This window comes from Callorhinus ursinus, unplaced genomic scaffold (genome assembly GCF_003265705.2).
Source record: "Callorhinus ursinus isolate GAN/ISIS: 27379988/994484 unplaced genomic scaffold, GSC_fseal_2.0 scaffold13, whole genome shotgun sequence".
Classification (NCBI taxonomy): domain Eukaryota; kingdom Metazoa; phylum Chordata; class Mammalia; order Carnivora; family Otariidae; genus Callorhinus; species Callorhinus ursinus.
This window is the reverse complement of record NW_027397075.1, coordinates 43,905,498-43,924,844: the sequence shown is the minus strand read 5'-3', so window position 1 is coordinate 43,924,844 and position 19,347 is coordinate 43,905,498. Positions and strand designations below refer to the sequence as shown.

Below are 19,347 nucleotides of genomic sequence, written 5' to 3'. Positions count from 1 at the left end.
TTTTAAAAACATTGGTTCTACAGAACTTTTCCTTTCACCTCAGTTTACCATTTAACATTTCTAAAGCTCTAAAACCTGTCACTTTCACCTCAGCTGAACTTAATTCTGCCAAGAAACTGCAATTAACATCAGTTAAAGCACAACTTCCTCTTGAAAAAATAAAACACCAGGTATATTTCACCTAAGTACAAGCAAAATTTGATTACATAAACTTTAACAAATAGCCTATATTCATTGTTGTAACTGCATTCTTATACTTCAGAAACAATAGGGATCACATCTGATCCTTTACTGAAATAACCCAACATTTCAGTTTAATTTTTATCATGATCTAGTTTATTATAATGGAATTCAGTTTAATTACAAAATGATTTCTTGAATATAAGAAAATGACTAAGTGCTGTGATTTCTGATTTGCTGTTAATAATGGCAAAATTAATGTTTGTAATAGTTAAAAGTCTTTCAGTGGTCCACATTCATGTTTCCTACTGTTTCATATCTTAATAATATGTTCCAGAATATATAAGACTAAAATTTAGATGACTTAAAAAAACAAGGCCAAGACAAAAAAATCTTAGAAGAATGTGTCACATGACTTTAAAGCAGGGCAAAATCCTTTTCCTGATTTTCACATAGTGCTGAAAGAAATATTATCAAAGAAATTTTATACATAACCTATAAAACGTAAGATCCTTGTTAAATAATACAAGATGACCATTAAGAATTTTTAAAATTGTGGTTAAAAAAATCCCCACATAAAATTTACCATCTTAACCATTTCTAAGTGCACAGTTCAGTAATGTTAAGTATATTCACATTGTTGCACAACCAATCCCCAGAAATTTTTATCTTGCAAAATTGAAACTCTACACCCATTAAATAACAACTCCCCATTTCCCACTTCCTCCAGTTCCTGACAACTGCCATTCTACTTTTTGTTTCTATGAATTTGACTACTCTTGTTATCTCCATATAAGAGGAATCATACTGTATTTATCTTTTTATGAAGGGCTTATTTCACTTAGCATAATGTCCTTAAGGTTCATCCATGTTCTATAGCCTGTGTCAGAATTTCCTTCCTTTTTGAGTCTGAATAAGATTCTACTATATGTATATATACCACATTTTGTTTATCCATTCTTCTGTCGATGGACATTTGGGTGGCTTCCACCTCTTTGCTATTATGAATAGTGCTGCTATGAACACGGGTGTGCAAATAGGTCTCTGAGATCCTGTTTTCAATTCTTTTGGATATAAAACCAGAAGCTGAATTGCTGGATCATATACTAATTCTTTAATTTTTTGAGAATTCTCCACAATATTCTCTTTAGTGTACCATTTTATACTCAACGTGATTTTTAATCTTTAAAAGAAATAATGCTAATTTCACAATGACAACAAAAAATTTAAAACTTTTTTTTCTAAAAAAGAACATAAACATTTTTAGAAATTGTATAAGCTTCATGGGACTAAATCAACACCTTCCCTTACATACTTCAGTTCAGACTGGAGCCATACTAAAAAAAAAAAAAAAAAAGGATAATGGCATTTTTATCAGTATTGTGAATAAACCTAACACAAATACACACACACTCACACACACAAAGAAATAAGGTATTCTGAGGAAAACTAACACCAACAACAAAACCCCACAGCTTTAGATTGTGTGAGACACAAAACCTTGCCCTACCAACTACTTACGTGGTGGGAAAAGTTACTACTGGTACTGACTCAAACACTTATTGATTTCAAAGATAATACACCTAAAAAATTCTTTCCTATTTATTATACTACTAGAGATACCACCAAATTAGTTTCATATTAAGAAAAATTCTTCACAGATGGAAGTTTTCAGAATTAAAAATATATACACACACATACATGTATACACACATTTAGATGTATGTATCTCTATTATCAAAAACCAGAAGAGAAATTACCTGATGATTTCTTCATGATACAGAGAACTAACAACAGGCCCACCAAAACCAGTATTTGCTTCTTTTCCTTTCTTCTCTGGTGACTGTAGGAGGAAAGAAGGTGAAAAAAAGACACATGCATTAAGGCAGTGTGTATTTAAAATAGTCACAAAATACTACCTTGCTAAGTAATACTAAAGATTTGAGGTCCACCATTTTTCTGAGGCCTTAGTAACAATTTCAAGATGGTATCCAAAAGGCAAGATGACCCTCAGGTCATCAGACTAATGGAATGAGTACCCACAAGCAAACCAAGGTCATTTCACTACTGTGCTCTTGAGCCACTTAAAGTCCACCATTCCCTTAGCTGATTATAAGATGCCAGCTTTGTTGACTGTGGAAAATATTGATGCTCAATGTAGAAAAATGAAAATGAAATATGACCTATAAATATCAGATGTAAATGTGATCATGAAAATCATATCTAGTTAGCAAAATTAAAGTTTCCAAATAAAAAAACTAAACTGTAGTAAAACTTCAAACTCAACCATAAAGAAAAATAAGTTAGATAAATAAATAAATGGAAAATAAAAATAAATATTTTTAGGTGGCAAGAAGGAAAGAGAGAAGGTGGAAGAGAGAGGAAAGGAGGTTATGATCTAAAATAAATGAAAAAAGAAGCAAATTGTTACTGGAAGACTTTCCAAAATCAAATATTCAATAGGCCCTGACCCTCAATATTCTCAAAAAGCAGAAAATTAAGATTAGCAAAAGATGTGAATAGATACTTTACCAAAGAAGATACACAGATGGCAAATAAGCAAATGAAAAGATGTCCAATATCATACATTGTTAGGGAAGTGCAAATTAAAACAATGATGATATATTACTACACACCTCTCAGAATGGCTAAATACAAAAGACTGATAACACCCAATGCTGGTAAAAATGTGAAACCACCAGGAACTCTCATTCATTGCTGGAGGAAATGCAACATGGAACAGCTATTTTGGAAGATGGTTTGGCAGTTCTTCTAAAACTAAACTAAACATCATCTTACATATACATGATCCAGCAATCTTGTTTCTAGGTATTTATCCCCCAAACTTGAAAATTCATATCCACAAAACATCAATGTTTAAAGCAGTGTTGTTGTTTTTATAACTGGCAAAACCTAGAAGCAACCAAGATGTCCTTCAATAGGTGAACAAATAAACAAACTGTGGAACATCTATACAATAGAATATTATTCTCTGATAAAAAGAAATGAGCTGTTCTATATTAAGACAAATGACAGTAAATGACTAAAATCATTAATTAAAAAGGAGACTTTACAACTGATACCACAGAATTAAAAAAGGATTTTAAGAGACGACTATGAACAATTATACACCTACGTTATATAACAAGTTGGATAACCTAGAAGAAATGCAAAAATTCCTAGACATATATAACCTACCATGATAAAATTCTTATGCTTAGAATAAGAATAAAAAATCTGAAGAGACCTATAACCATTAAAGAGATTGAATGAGACATTTAAAATCTCCCAACAAAGAAAAGTCCAGGACCACAAGACTTCACCAAAGAATTTTACCGAACATTTAAAGAATTAACACCAATCCTTCTTAAACTCTTCCAAAAAACTGAAGAGGAGGCAACATGCCTAACCTCATTTTATGAGGTCAGCATTACCTTGATACCAAAGGCAGACACAGAAACTAGAAGAAAACTATAGAACAATATCTGAGGAATACTGATGAAAAAATCCTCAACTAAATACTACCAAATTGAGTACAGCAGTACATGAAAAGGATTATATACCATGACCAAGTGGGATTTATTCCTGTGAACTTAAGGATGGTATGGTTCAACACATGAAAGTTGATCAGTGGAATACACCACATTAACAAAATGAAGAAAAACTATGTGATCATCTCAACTGGTACAGAAAAAAGTATTTGACAAAATTCAACACGCTTTCATGATAAAAAAAAAAAAAACCCACTCAATAAACTAGAAATAGAAGGAAACTAGTTCAACATAATAAAGGCTAAATATGAAAGGCCCACAGCTAACCTCATACTCAACAGTAAAAAAACTGAAAGCTTTTCTTTGAAGATCAGGAACAAGGCAAGGATGCCTACTCCTAACACTTCTATTCAACACAGTACTGGAAGTAGCCAGAGCAATTAGGAAAAAAAAAAAAAAAAAAAAAAGGTATGCAAATTGGAAAGGAAGAGGTAAAATGATCTCCATTCACAGATGACATGATCTTATACCTAAAGATCCCCTCTACATACACAAACATAGACATACAAGAAACTGACAGAACTAATGAACAAATACAGCAAAGTTGCTGTATTAATACACTGAAACATGTAATGTCTGAGAGAGAAATAAGTAGGTTTTCTAATATTAAAAAGTGATCAGTGTTATGGAAAAAATGTGGGGAAGATAATTGCAATTTTAGGGCCTCCCAGGGAAGGTCATTTGAATAAAGACATAAAGGAAGTAAAAAAGTGAGCCTTGCAAATATCTGGGGGAGATTGTCTGATATATAGGAAACAGCTAGTACAAAGGCCCTATGGTGAGGGTATGCTTAGAATGTTAGAAAACTTAAGTGTTCTTTTCTGAAGGCTAATTAATATATTTTAGGGGGCAAGACTAGAGGCAAGAACACAAAGCTGTTCATGAGACAAGTTTCTGTTGGTGTCATTCACTGAAACTCCCCCTGCTTGTGTTCCCTCTCTCACTGTGTCTCTCTCTGTCAAATGAATTAAAAAAAAAATCTTAAAAATAAATAAATAATATGAAAAAAGCCTTTTATATTTATGCTTTTACCTAAAGAAGTTCCTTTAATATTTATTATAGTGCAGATCAGTCACACTCTTAATTTGAGTGAAAGAGGCAATTTAGAAGAAATACCTGTGATCTGCTGGCAATTATTTGCTGTGAAAACACAAACTAGTAATTCAGAGTTATATGTACTTTGGAAAGGGATGAATACAGTTCTTTTTCTTTCTTATTTAATTAATAGCCTTTATTTTTTATTTATTTTTTTAAGATTTTATTTATTTATTTGACAGAGAGAGAGCAAGAGAGGGGACATAAGCAGGGGGAGTGGGAGGCAGAGAAGCAGGCTTCTGGTTGAGCAGGGAGCCCGATGCGGGGCTCAATCCCAGGACCCTGGGATCATGACCTGAGCCGAAGGCAAATGCTTAATGACTGAGCCACCCAGGCACCCCTAATAGCCTTTATTTTTTAGAGCAGTTTCAGTTTATAGAAAACTGAGTGGAAACTACAGAAAGTTCCCATATGCTTACCTCCCCCAAATATTCCCCTATTATTAACATCTTGCATTACTGTGGTTACTGTGGTACATGTTATTAATTGAAGTCCATAGTTTATAGTAGGGTTCACTCTTTGTGTTGTATATGCATTTTGACAAATGTATAACAACACGTATCCACCATTACAGTATCATTTAGAATAGTTTCACTGCCCTAAAAATCTGGTACTTCACCTAGTCATCCCTCACTCCCACTGAAACCCTGGCAAATACTGATCTTTCCACGGTCTCCATAGTTTTATCTTTTCCATAATATCATATAGTTGAATCATACAGTAGATAGCCTTTCAGATTGGTTTCTTTCACTTAGCAATATGTATATAAGGTTCCTCCATGTCTTTTCTTGGCTTGATAGCTCATTTCTTTTTTAAATTTTTAATTGTTTTTTTTAACTTTTTTAAATTTATTTATTCATGAGAGACAGAGAGAGAGAAAGAGAGGCAGAGGGAGAAGCAGGCTCCCAAGGAGCAGGGAGCCCAATGCGGGACCCAATCCCAGGACCCTGGGATCATGACCTGAGCCTAAGGCAGACACTCAACCATCTGAGCCACCCAGGCGCCGTTATAAATACACACACACACACACACACACACACACACTTACTTTACCACTGTAACCATTTTTAAGTATATTGTTCAGTAGTGTTAATTATATTCAACCTCCCCTGGCTCAAAACACAAGATTTTTCTCCAGTCTTCATCATAAGAGTATGGTGGGGCTCTGCGAGGCAAAACAAATAGAAATAGGGGGCTCTCCTAAGACGGGGCCCCCAGGAGTTTTTAACTCTCAAGCCTGTCCACTCGGCCTCCAGCAATTCATCTATTATCATTTAAGCCAGTTTATGGCTCAAGCAACTTCTGCTTCCAGTAAGCTGATCTCAGGTGTGATTCTCTGTATTCACCTGTCTATCCAGTTTGAGAAGTGGTAATTTCCCTACAACCTCAAATCTCAGAAGGATCTAAGAATAGTTCTTGATTTTCAGTTTGGTCAGATTTTTGTTACTGTTGAGGACAGGAGTGATGACTTCCATGTTCTTTATATTTAGAGCTAAAACTGGAAGTTTGATTATCTTTTAAAGATAGTTTAAAATGAAAAAAGTTGGGGCGGCTGGGTGGCTCAGAGTCGTTAAGCATCTGCCTTCAGCTCAGGTCATGATCCTGGTGTCGAGCGCCACATCAGGCTCCCTGCTCGGCAGGAAGCCAGCTTCTCCCTCTCCCACTCCCCCTGCTTGTGTTTCCTCTCTTGCTGTGTCTCTCTCTCTCAAATGAATAAAAAAATCTTAAAAAAAATAAATAGAATGAAAAAAGTCTTTTATATTTACCCATATATATTTAGCACTTCCAGTTTCTCTTCACTCTTATGTAGGTCCAAATTTCCATCTATTTTTCCTTTTACCTAAAGAAGTTCCTTTAATATTTATTATAGTGCAGATCAGTCAGCAATGAATTATCTCTGCTTTTATTTGTGTGAAAGTGTTTATTTTACCCTCACTTTTTTTTGTATTAACATTAGATTCACATAACAAAATTAACCATTTTAAAGTGTACAAGTGAGTGGCATTTAGTACATTTACAATGTTGTACAACTACTACCTCTATTTAGTCTCCATTTTCATCATCCCAAAAGAAAATCTTAAACCCAGCGCAGTCACTCCACTGTTCCTTCTCCCCGAAACCCTGGCAACCACCAATCTGTTTTCAGTTTCCATGGATTCACCCATTCTGGATATTTCATACAAGTGGAATTATTCATTATGTGAGCTTTGGTGTCTGGCTTCCTTCACTTAGCATGTTTTTGAGGTTCATCTACATTTTAGTGAATATCATTCATGTATCATGCACTTCATTCCTTTTTATGGTTGAGTAATATTCTACTGTATCTAAATAACCTTTTTTTACCCATTCTCTAGTTGATGGTTATCTGGATGTTGTGTACCTTTTGGCTATTATATTGCTATGAACATCTGTGTACAGATAGTTGAGTTCCTGTTTTCACTTCTTCTGGGTACATACCCAAGAACAGAATTGCTGGGTCATATGGTAATTCTATGTTTAAATTTTTGAGAAACTATCAAAACTATTTTCCACAGCAGCTGCACTATTTTACATTCCCACTAGCAATGTAAGATGTTTCCAGTATCTCCACATACTTTCCAACACGTTATTATCTGTCTTTTAATTACAGTCATCTTAGTATATGTGAAGTAGTAATCTCATTGTTTTGATGTGCATTTCCCTAATAACTAATTTCATGTGATTGTGGGCTCTTCTTTTTGGAGAAATGTCTATTCAAATCCTTTGCCCATTTATTAGTTGTTATCTTTTTTGTTGAGTTGTAAAAGTTATTTATGTATTCTGGATACTAGATCTTTATCAGATATATGATTTACAATTATTTTCTCCCATTCTGTAGGATGTCTTTTCAGGTTGTTGAGTACTTCTGCAGCAGTAAAGTTTTAAATATTGATCAAGTTCTACTTATCTATTTTTTCTTTGGTTGTGTTTTTGCTGTCATATCTAAGAACCCATGGGCAAATCCAAAATCATGAAGATATATCACTATGTTTACTTTAAAGAATTTTAATAACTCATTACTTAGATCATTGATCCCTTTTGAGTTAATTTTTGTATATAGTGTGAGAAAGGGAACCTTCATGCTTTTGCATGTGGATATCCAGTTGCCTCAGGCATCATTTGTTTAAGAGATTATTCCTTCTCCATTGAATGGTCTTGGAATCCTTGTTAAAAATCAATTGATCATAAATATGAGGGTTTATTTATACACTCAATTCTATTCCACTGCTCCCTATGTTTATCCTATGCCAATACCACACTGTTTTAATTACTGTAGCTTTGTAGCAAGTTTTGAAATTCAAGTGTGAATTCTCCAATTCTGTTCTTTTTCAATACTATTTTGTTCATTTGGAGCTCTCTGCAATTGCGTATGAATTTGAGAATCAGCTCTTTCATTTCTGCAAAAATGGAAGTTAGAATTTTTATAAAGACTGCACTGATTCTGTAGGTCACTTTGGGTAGTACTGCCATCTTAACACTGTAATATTTACAAGTTGTGAACATGGGATACCTCTCCATTTATGTAGGTCTTTGCTAATTTGTTTCAGCAATGGTTTTTGGTTTTCAGTGTAAAATCTTTCCCCTCCTTGGTTAAAATTATTCCCAGGTATTTATTCTTTTGGATGCTATTATAAATGGAATTGTTTCCTTAGTTTCTATTTTGGTGTGTTCATTGCTGGTGTATGTCACTCTTGTATCTTGCAACTTTGCTGAATTTGTCTAATAACTCTAGCAGGCTTTTTGTGAATTCTTTAAATTTTCTATATATAGAATCATGTTGTCTGTCAACAGAAATAGTTTTCCTTTTTCCTTTCCAATTTGGATACGACTCATTTCTTTTTCTTGTCTAATTGCTCTGGCTAGAATTTACAGTACAATGCTGAGTAGCAGTGGTAACAACAAACATCCTTATCTTATTCTTCATCTGAAGAAGAAAGCTTTTTGTCTTTTACAATTAAATGTAATGTTACCTGTGGGTTTTTATTAATGCCCATTATCATGGTAAGTAAATTTCACCTTCATTTTTGAAAGCTATTTTAACTGGTACAGAATTAAAATTTGATAGATTTTTTCCTTTTGATGTTGTCCCTATTGGCTTCAGACTTCTGAAAAAGTCTACCGTAGTTCTTACCTTTGTTCCTCTGTATCATGTTTTTTTGGCCTGGATACTTTAATATTTTCTTTTTTTCCCTGGCTTTCAACAATTTGATTACAATTATGTCTTGGTATGGTTTTCTTTGTTTATGCTGCTTAGGATTCATTGAACTTCTTGGATCTATGAATTTATGGCAGTGATTCTCAATTAGGGGAGATGTTTTCCACCTCCCATCCTTGCTTGAAGGTATCTGGCAACCGTCTGGGGCAATTTCTGCTAGTCTGAAGTGGGTGGTCCAATTGGCATCTAGTGAGTAGAGTCCAGAAATGCTGTTAGACATCTTACAATGCACAGGACAGCCCTCTACAACAAAGAATTACCCAGCCCTAAATGTCAATGGTGCAAAGGCTGAAAAACTTTGGTTTATAGTTTTCATCAAATGTTTAAAATTTCAGCCAATATTTATTAATTTTTTTCTATCTTTTCCTCTGTCTCTTGCTTTTTCTCTTCTTTCTGGGACTCCAATTATATACATGCTACATTGTTTGATATTTCCCCACAGTTCACTGGGGCTCTGTTTATTTTTTATTCAGTCTTTTTATGCTCTGTGCTTCATTTGTATTAGGCTCACTTGCCACATCTTCAAGTTCACTGATCTTTTCTTATATAATGTCTGATCTGCTATTAATCCCATTCAGTATATTTTTCATTTTAGATATTATTTTCCTCCATCTCTAGAAGTTCCATTTGGGTCTTTCTGAATCTTCCATTTCTCTCTCCATTTCCATTATGTTCATATGTTTTCCTCGACTTTTTTTTTTTCTTGGTCAGAAGACACTATTCTTTAAAAAAATTTTTTAAATAGATTTTTATTTCTTTATTTGACAGAGAGAGAAAGAGAGAGCACAAGCAGGGGGAGCAGCAGGCAGAGGGAGAGAGAGAAGCAGGCTTCCTGCTGAGCAGGGAGCCCGATGCAGGACTCAATCCTAGTACTCCGGGATCATCACCTGAGCCTAAGGCAGACGCTTAACCAACTTAGCCACCCAGGTGCCCCTTTCCTTGACTTTCTTGAATATACAGAATATATTTATAATAGCTGTTTCATCTCTATCATTTCTGCATCTACTTTCATTGACAGGTTTTCCTCCTGGTTATGGGTCATATTTTGCTGCTATCTTTGCATGCATGGAAGACTTTTACTGTAAGGCAGACATTGAATTTTACTATAGTTTGCTTGATTTTGTACTCTTTAAGTTATGTTAGACTTTGTTTTGGCATGAATTCAGTTATGTGGAATCAATTTGATCCTTTCAAGACTGACTTTTAAAGTTCTGTTAAGGCAGGGGCAGAGCAGCCTTTAATCTAGAGCTTCATTTAGCCTCACTGCTAAAGTAAAATCCTTCTGAGGTCTCTACAATTTTATGTTCCATATACTACATTTTCTTCCCACTCTGACTAGTAGGAAATGAAATATTCTCAGTCCTATGTCAACTCCAGGAATGTTTGGCCTACTGCTTTCTTGTATTTCTTTCCTCAGCTTGTTAGTTTCCTCTCTCACATAGAGAGATCAGTATTCAAAGGGATCCCTCTGCACATCTTTGGAACTCTCTCTCTTTCTGTGCAAGAAGTTGCTCCCTAGTAATCAGCTTCCATTTTCCAGCTCAAATTAGTGAGAGAGCCAGACTCTTTTGGGTCCCTCTTCCCTGCACTGTAGCGTGGAAATTATTTCCAGGCCATAAGGCTGAGGCAATTATAGAGCTTCTTTTGTTTCCCTTCTTTACTAGTTGTATACTACTTTTATTATGTCTGAAAAATCACTATTTTTCATCCATTATGTCCAGTTTTCTCCCAGTTTTTGGCAAAATGATAAATCTCACCCCCATTACTCCACAATGCCCTGGAGAAGTCTCGCAAACATTAATTTAAAAACTAGCATAATATGGGACGCCTGGGTGGCTCAGTCATTAGGCATCTCTCTTCGGCTCAAGTCATGATCCTAGGGTCCTGGGATCGAGCCCCACATCAGGCTCCCTGCTCGGCGGGAGGCCTGCTTCTCCCTCTCCCACTCCCTCTGCTTGTGTTCCCTCTCTCACTGTGTGTCTCTCTCTCTCTGTCAAATGAATAAAATCTTAAAAAAAAAAAAAACAAGCATAATATTCCACACAAAATTTACTTAACCATTATCTGATAGTTGTCTAGGTTTTTTCATTTTTTCACTCATAAACAAAAATGATGAATATCTTTGTATATAAAGCATACTATAGTTTTAATTAAAATCTTTAAGAAAAAAATGACTCCATAATCTAATTATGGTATATTTAAAGTATATTTCTTCTTCCTGGGATTAATTTCTCTTTCTGAAGCTTTGTGCACGGTAGAATGCTGTAACAACCTTTTTGGTGGGGGAGGGGAGAGATTATATCTTAAGGAGAAATAATATTTAAAAAATAATCTGCCATTATCAGATTGAATTCAGAATAAAGCTGCCAAAAACGCATTAGTTTTGCTCTCCATCTACAAGAAGGGGTAAACTTTGGCTACCTTACCCTCCTACTTCCACTCCAATGAGTGTTTCTCATAGAGGCCTAAGAAGTTTATTTCATTTCTCTCTACTCAAAATCCATTAACTTATTTTTATGTTACATCAGCAGTTAAAGAAAGAGACTCCAATTTGGCAGCCAATAGGATAAAATTTGCCAATTCTTACATTGCCTCAGACTGTATTATTTGCGACAGTGAAATGCTCCTTCACTCAAAGGGGAAAGATTAAGTTGTTGGCTGAATCTTTATCACTTGATTCAAATTCCACCTTACTCAGCTGCACCGTCAAGATTTAAAACCTTGTGAAGCATTCTCTTCCAGCTGAAAAATAACTATTCCAAAGATTATCAGGCTAATATATGCAAGGAGGGGGTTTCTTGCTTCCATGTGCTACCTTTTATTGGTTTGTTTGCTTAATTTGTTTATAGGCCTAGCTGTAGAAATTTGGGTAAATTAACCTCTCTGCCCCAGTTTCCTTATTTGTAAAAACAGGAATATTATTACCCATCCTATATGGAGGTTTCAAGGTATAAAATATGTATGTAAAACAGAACAGGGCCCAGCCCAAAGAGGATACTATATAAGTGTTAGCAAATATAATAATTATTAGCCAAAAATACAGCCATTTCTCCAAAGCAAAAGTGCCTCAGTAATACAGATAACAAGATGCTTTGATGTGGGCACTTATAATACTGAACCATGAGTCTTTATCTAAAGACACTTAAACTTCAGAATCTCCTGCTAAAGCAACCAACCCCAAAACCAAACAAACAAGAAACTTAACGTAACTGTCATTAAGAAAAAAGAAAATAAAAGTAAGACTTAAGGAGTGTCTTCCATGTGCTCTGCCCTTTACATATATTATCCAATTCCAACTTCAAAACAATTCTAGAAAGTTGTCATTTTTACTGCATTTCACAGTAAGACATCGATTATAAGAAGTACCATTATTTTCTGTAATGCTAAGAAAGAAGAAACACAATTAAATATAATACACCATCAATTTTAAGACACATCCAGAATTTTTTAAAAATGTCAAGAACTTAATAACTGCCTTATATTTGATGAAATATATCTCCATTTTACAGGTTAGAAAGCTGGAGATAAGAGAAATGAAGTATCCAGTGCCACAGAGTAAGTGGCAAAATCAAGATTTAAACCAAGATCTTCTGATGTCCAAAGCCTGTGCTTTTTAAATCAAGATTTAAACCAAGATCTTCTGATGTCCAAAGCCTGTGCTCTGTTAAACTATGCTACTTCTCCAAGCTACTTTAGAAACCATTATTACATATTGACAATATTTTGAATTAAAATTTTGTTCAGTTTCTTAAGTATAATTTTTAAAAAATTAAGTACTTAGTTCAAAAGGAAACTTTAAGATTAAACATATAACTCTGAATTTTTTGAGGCTGATTTCTGATAAATTATGCACAATTTAATCAATTACACAGACTAATACCACAGACTTTAAAAAAGAATACTTTCCTAATCATCCTTCACAAATATTTCACTATTTTTTTCCTGAAACATGAATATTCATTTCCACATACAAAAGTAAGAATATTAATCTCATCTCAGCTATTATCTGTCATGAGCATTAAAAACAACAACAACAAAAACCTAGGGGCTCCTGGGTGGCTCAGTCAGTTGAGCATACACCTTTCAATTTCAATTCAGGTCATGGTCTCCGAGTGGTAAGATGGAACCTTGCATAAGGCTCCAAACTCAGTGCTGAGTCTGCTTGTCCCTCTCCCTTCCCCTGCTTGTACTCTCTCTCTCTCTCTCTCTCTCTCTCTCTCAAATAAATAAATAAAATCTTTAGAAAAAAAAAACCTACCATGAAAATGCTATTTATAACAGTACTACTTCTAAAATTTCACAAGAGGGGTTCCAGGGTGGTGCAGTTGGTTAAGTGTCTGACTCTTGGTTTTGGCTCAGGTCATGATCTCAGGGTGGTGAGATCAAGCCCTGTGTCGGGCTCTATGCTCAACATGGAGTCTGCTGGAGATTCTCTCTCCTTCTCCCTCTGCCCCTCCCAATAGTGCTTATGCTCTCTCTCTAAAATAACAAGTAAATCTCTTTTTAAAATAAATTACTTTAAAAATTTTCACAAGAAAGATAAACTCCATAAATCTATGTATTTTAACCTTAGTTTCTCTTAAAACTACAAACAGCATAGTAAAAAAAAAAAACCAACTCCTAAACCCTTAACTACAATGGACATTTAATAAGGATGTCAATTATCTAGAAATATTACATAAATGCTTAAACTACAATTGGAAAATAATTTTTAGATCAAAGAAAAGAAAGCAGAAATATGTGCAAGTAGGTATTTTATCCAAACCTCCAAATTTTGGCATTCCCTATTTTTTGCATATATACTATATACACAATAGCTTAAAAAGTGATGCAGATTTTAAAATGTAAAAAAAAAAAACTTAAAAATACACTTTTTTAACCAAGTTTTTTTAATCACCAAAATATATGAGATAATTTTTCCAGATAATTAATATGGTCAAAAGACCTCTTAGAGAATCCTTATAAATCACCAATTAAATTTCATCACTGTATAGCAAAACAAAAAATAAGTTCTTCTTTTACCACTCTGTAATATAATTTAAGAATAAATATATTAATTTTGTAGGATTGGTAGAATTCAACCACAATCCTTTGTTACTCATCTTTACTTGAAACTAATGTTCTTGAATTTTTAAGACTGAAATGTGGATTGGGATAGATTTGGGGGTCTATACCTTCCTTTTCTGTAATTTTCATAAAGTATTTAAAAATCTGGCCCTTGAGATACTTTCAAGATTGCTTGGCTCTGGTCCCCTTTCCCCCTTTTATGTTTTTTTTCCTTTTGTCTTTATTATCATTGTCCTGCTTGGTTGTGATTCAATTCCCAGTAGATTCCTCTCAGCGTAAGGTTTTATACTGGAAGGGAAATTTGGCTGGTTAATTTTGGAACATAGCCCAGACAGCTCTAAAGAACCTTCCCATGAACCCTTTAAACTCAGACATGAAGTGTACAAAATCCTCTAAACTACCTGTTGGCAAAAAAGTAAAATAAACTACCTGTTGGCAATTTTAGGATCATGCCATTCTCAGGTCAGACGCCCTATTGCTTCCTCCTATGGAGATCCCAATGCTACATTAATCGTGATGGCTTGTTCCAATTTTAACTAATCAATGAGTTTTTACAGAGATATTGCTTAAGAGCTTTTGGTTATGCTATCCTGGTTATTCTGTTAAAGAAGCATTCAGGAATATTCAAAAACTATGCTACAGCCACTGCCATCTTCCCAGGATTCCAATAACCAGAAGTTATTTCTGATGGAATGCATGCCTGGGATACACAAACAGATTACTAGTGCTAAAGTAGGTGTATTTCCCTTTTTTTTAAAGTTTAAACTGGGTGTATTTCTATCCCATTCTCTTTTCCATTACTTTTGCCTCCACTCAACCAACTATCTTAATAGGATGAATGGATGATTTCATGAAAGAGAGGTACAGAGATTGATAAGGCAAAACCAGTTTATTTTATTTATTTTTAAGTAAACTCTATCCCCAATGTGGGTCTTGAACTAATAACCCCAAGATCAAGACTCAGATGCTCTACTAACTGAGTCAGCCAGGCACCCCAAGGCAAGACCAGTTTAGTGAACATCTGTTATTTGTGGCTTACCAAAGTCTTTTGAACACTATCTCAACATTTTAGTAACTTTCCATATTGTGGATCTCAACTTTCCAAAGCAGAATCCTCAAAACCTCATTTCTCAAGACTACCTTGTAGCAACCATATGCAGGCCTATGACCTAGTTTCCACCACTCAGATGCACAAACAAGCCAGCTGGATATAAAATGGAGCTACAGGTCAGTGATCTGCCGCAAACCATACTTCTTGATTCACAGCTCAAAATCTAGTTGATATGATCCCATCAACAAAAGTATGTTTGATACAAGCAGAAGTCAAGTAATTAAATCAACTTATATTAATTCATATTTTAATTTTAAGTACACAGGAGAAAATTAATGTCATCAGGAAATTCACAAGTAGAAATCAATGTTACCTTATGGATGGATAGCTCTCCTGAAATATGGCATCTATTGTTTTGTGATTGCTACTTTTAAAATACATATTTATGAACTCATCAGATGTGCAAACTTATGGACTGAAAACCTCTAACAAATATGCAAACATCAGAAGTATTTGAGTTTGATGTTTGCTATTGGCTTTTATAAATATCCTTTATCAGATTAAGAAAGTTCCCTTCTGGGGTGCCTGGGTGGCTCAGTTGGTTAAGCAGCTGCCTTCGGCTCCAGATGTGATCCCAGGGTCCTGGGATCGAGCCCCACGTTGGGCTCCCTGCTCAGCAGGGAGCCTGCTTTTCCATCTCCCTCTGCCTACCGCTCTGTCTACTTGTGCTTTCTATCTCTCTGTCAAATAAATAAATAAAATCTTAAAAAAAAAAAAGAAAACTCCCTTCTATTAACAGCTATTAATGGTTTTTATCCTGAATGGGTATTAAATTTTGTTGAATCTTTTTTTTCCCCTCTGTCAAGATGATCATATGAATTTTTCTTTTTTTCTGCTAACATGACATATTACACTGCTTTTCAAAAGTTAAACCACTCTTATATTCCTAGAATTAACTCTACTTCATGTTGTCTTATTCTTTTTATTTGTTGCTGGGTTGATTTGCTAATATATATTTTTTTTAATTTTTCACCCATGTTAATGTGAATAATTGATTTGTATTGTTCCTTTTTTGTATCATTCCTACCAGGCTTAAGTGTCAAGGTTATTCTGGTCTTAAAAAATGAAATGAAAAGTGTTTTCCCTTTTTCTATTTCCCAAATAAGTTTGTGTAAGATTGGCAGTATTTCTTCCTTAAACAATTGAAAGAATGTACCAGTGAAGCTATATGAGCCAGAGGTCTTCTTTGCAGCAAGTTCTTTTAAGAGTCACTTTCCTTAACAATATTTGTCCTTCCATTTCATGAGCATAGAATGTTTTTCCATTTCTTAATAGACATGGAACTATTCAGATCTTCCATTTCTTATTTAGTCAGCTTTGGTAAGTTAATGGTTTATTTGGGGTGTTTTAAAAAATTTGTCCATTTTTTCTAAATAATCAATTCATTTGCCTAAAGTTGTTCATAAGATCCACTTATTAATTTTTTGATTCCTTAACATATGTGGTGGTGTCCCTTCTGCATTCCTGACATTGACCATTTGTCTTTTTTCTCTTCTTTCTCGATCATTCTTACTAGGGTTTTATTAATCTTTTCAAAGAACCAACTCTTGGCTTTGCTGATTTTTCTCCAGTACATATCTGTTTTCTATTTTATTGGTTTTTCCGCTTATCTATTTTGTAAAATTTGATTTTTTATTCTTTCTGTAGCTTCTTGAAATGCAAACTTAAGGGGCACCTGGGTGGCTCAGTCGTTAAGCATCTGCCTTCGGCTCAGGTCATGGTCCCAAGGTCCTGGGATCGAGCCCCGCATAGGGCTCCCTGCTCTGCGGGAAGCCTGCTTCTCCCTCTCCTGCTCCCGCTCCCCCTGCTTGTGTTCCCTCTCTCACTGTGTCTCTGTCAAATAAATAAATAAAATCTTTAAAAAAAGAAAAAAAGAAATGCAAACTTAAAGCATTATGTCCTCTTGGGAATTATAATTCATTCAAAGAAACTTATTGAGGATAAATATCCAGAAATATTCTTAACTTTTAGTGGATTCTCTGGCTTCCCACTTGAAAAAAAAAAAAAAAGGAGAAATGTGTTCTTGCTTTATCAAAGAGCAAACTGATGAATGGAAAGAAAAGACTCAAAATAAAAATTTCCTTGGCCTCTATAAGGCCCTTCCTCTTATTTAGATATAAGCTAAAAACAGACAAATAGGTAGAACTGCAATACCTGGGGCACAGAAAGATTAATAAAGAAGCACTTCCAGAAGCATTTACCCAGAGAGTATGTATTTTAGATCCTCCAGAATAATCAAAAAGCATCTTAAGTAACTGTCTTTGGTCCTACTATATTGCAGCATAACTTCAAGGAGGAATGAGCAGGAATCTTTTCTACCAGTTACCTAAGTACTTCACTACCTTACCAGTTTAAAGTCCTTATTCAAATATTGCCCTTCTCCATACATCTTACCCCTACCACCCTATTTAGAGCTATAACCCAATGCTCTCTCTATATTATACTCCAATCCCTCTTCTCTTCCTGTGTAGAATTTAAGCCCCACAAGGATAAAGGTTTTTGTCTATTTTTTTTACTGATGTATCCTAGGAACTTAGAACAGTGCCCAGTACACAGAAGGCACTTAATAAATATTTGCTGAATATATGAATAAATGGATAAGAAAAATAAGGCACAGCTTCAAATAAGGTGGATTTTTACATGAGAGTGAATTTTAGTTATATATTAATTTTAGAATGAGACATACAGTGTTGAAATACTACTCTGCCACTTATTAGTTATGTAACTTCAGGAAAAATTAACTTTCCTAACTTTCCTAAGTTTCAGGGATCTTTCTTCCAGAAAATGCAAATAATAGTGTTTGCTTTATAGGGTTGTGATGAAAACTAAATAAAATATCTGAAGTAGGGTGCCTGGGTGGCTCAGTTGGTTGGGCACCCAACCCTTGATTTTGGTTCAGGTCATGGTCCCAGGGTCATGGCATCAAGTCCTACGTTAGGCTCCAGGCTTAGCGTGGAGTCAGCTTGAGATTCTCTCTCTCTCTCCCCCTTCCTCTGCCCCTCCTTCCACTCACATGCACTCTCTCCCTCTCTCTCTAAATAAATAAAATCTTCTTTAAAAAGTTTTTAAAATAAAAGTAAAATATCTAAAGCATTTAGCATAATTCATGGCACACAGAAAGAGCTCAGTAAATATAGCTAATTATTATTTTTATGACTAATGAGTGTCTTAACCATGTATAACTGGATCAATATCAATCTCTAGTTAAGTTTCTACGGGCAAAGTCAGTCTTTGACCCTATCTTATATACCACCTTCATCAATAGTTGACTCAAGATACAAAAAAGCATGCTAATCAAATTTCCTGATGACAGGATCAATGAAAAAGACATCATAAATAGATGACACACTCATGATCCAAAAAAAAATCCTAATGTTGGAATAATGTAATGAATCAAATAAATGTAATTTAATATGAGGACTTGTAAAGTACTGAACATAGTACACAACAGACAATGCATAACAGAATCTGTAAAAAAGACTTAGGATTGTAGTTCTCTGAAAGTGTAAAAAAAAGTAACATTTTAATGTGGCTGCCAAAAAGTTAGAGAAATTTTAAGCTACATCACAGAGCACAGAACTCAAATGAGAGAAAAGTTCTATTCTACAGTGGTCACACTATGTCTCAAATAGTCTGTTCAATTCCAAAAGCCATACTGTAAGAGGTGCTAAGAAACTGAAACTTGTTCAAACCAGAATGATTGGGATGGTGGTGGGGCTTGACGGCGATGGGGATGGAGAACAATTTTAGAAATTACGGATACCTAACCTGAAGAAGAGGAAACTTAAAAGCTGTCTTAAAACAATAAAGGATTCTTGTGTAGATGAAGAATTGGGACTTGGGCTTAGAAGGCTAAAAATAGAACATATGAGAAAACAACAACAATAAAAATAAAACAGTGAAGTAGATTTTGACCTAATATAGAAAGAAGCTTCTAATAACCAGAGTAAAAAATTGGGTTAACTTCACAAATTGTATATTTCCATCACTAGGAGTCTTCCAACAGAAGCTAAAAGTCTATGTTGGAATAAGCTGGAGACAGAAAATCAGTCTAGACAACCACTAAAGTTCTAAATACAAGATTACAGCCCTACAAGAAATGATTTTTT

General features: G+C 34.6%; 1 protein-coding gene across 4 annotated transcripts in view; it reads right to left on the bottom strand.

Moving 5' to 3' along the window:
- The window catches only part of ACBD6 (acyl-CoA binding domain containing 6), a 216,185-nt gene that overhangs the window by 141,023 nt on the left and 55,815 nt on the right, over positions 1–19,347 (bottom strand). For all 4 annotated transcript variants that reach the window (XM_073900163.1, XM_025877881.2, XM_073900164.1 and 1 more), the window contains one exon: positions 1,941–2,023. In XM_073900163.1, coding sequence (XP_073756264.1) covers positions 1,941–2,023 — 83 coding nt within the window. The remainder of the gene's footprint in view (positions 1–1,940; positions 2,024–19,347) is intronic.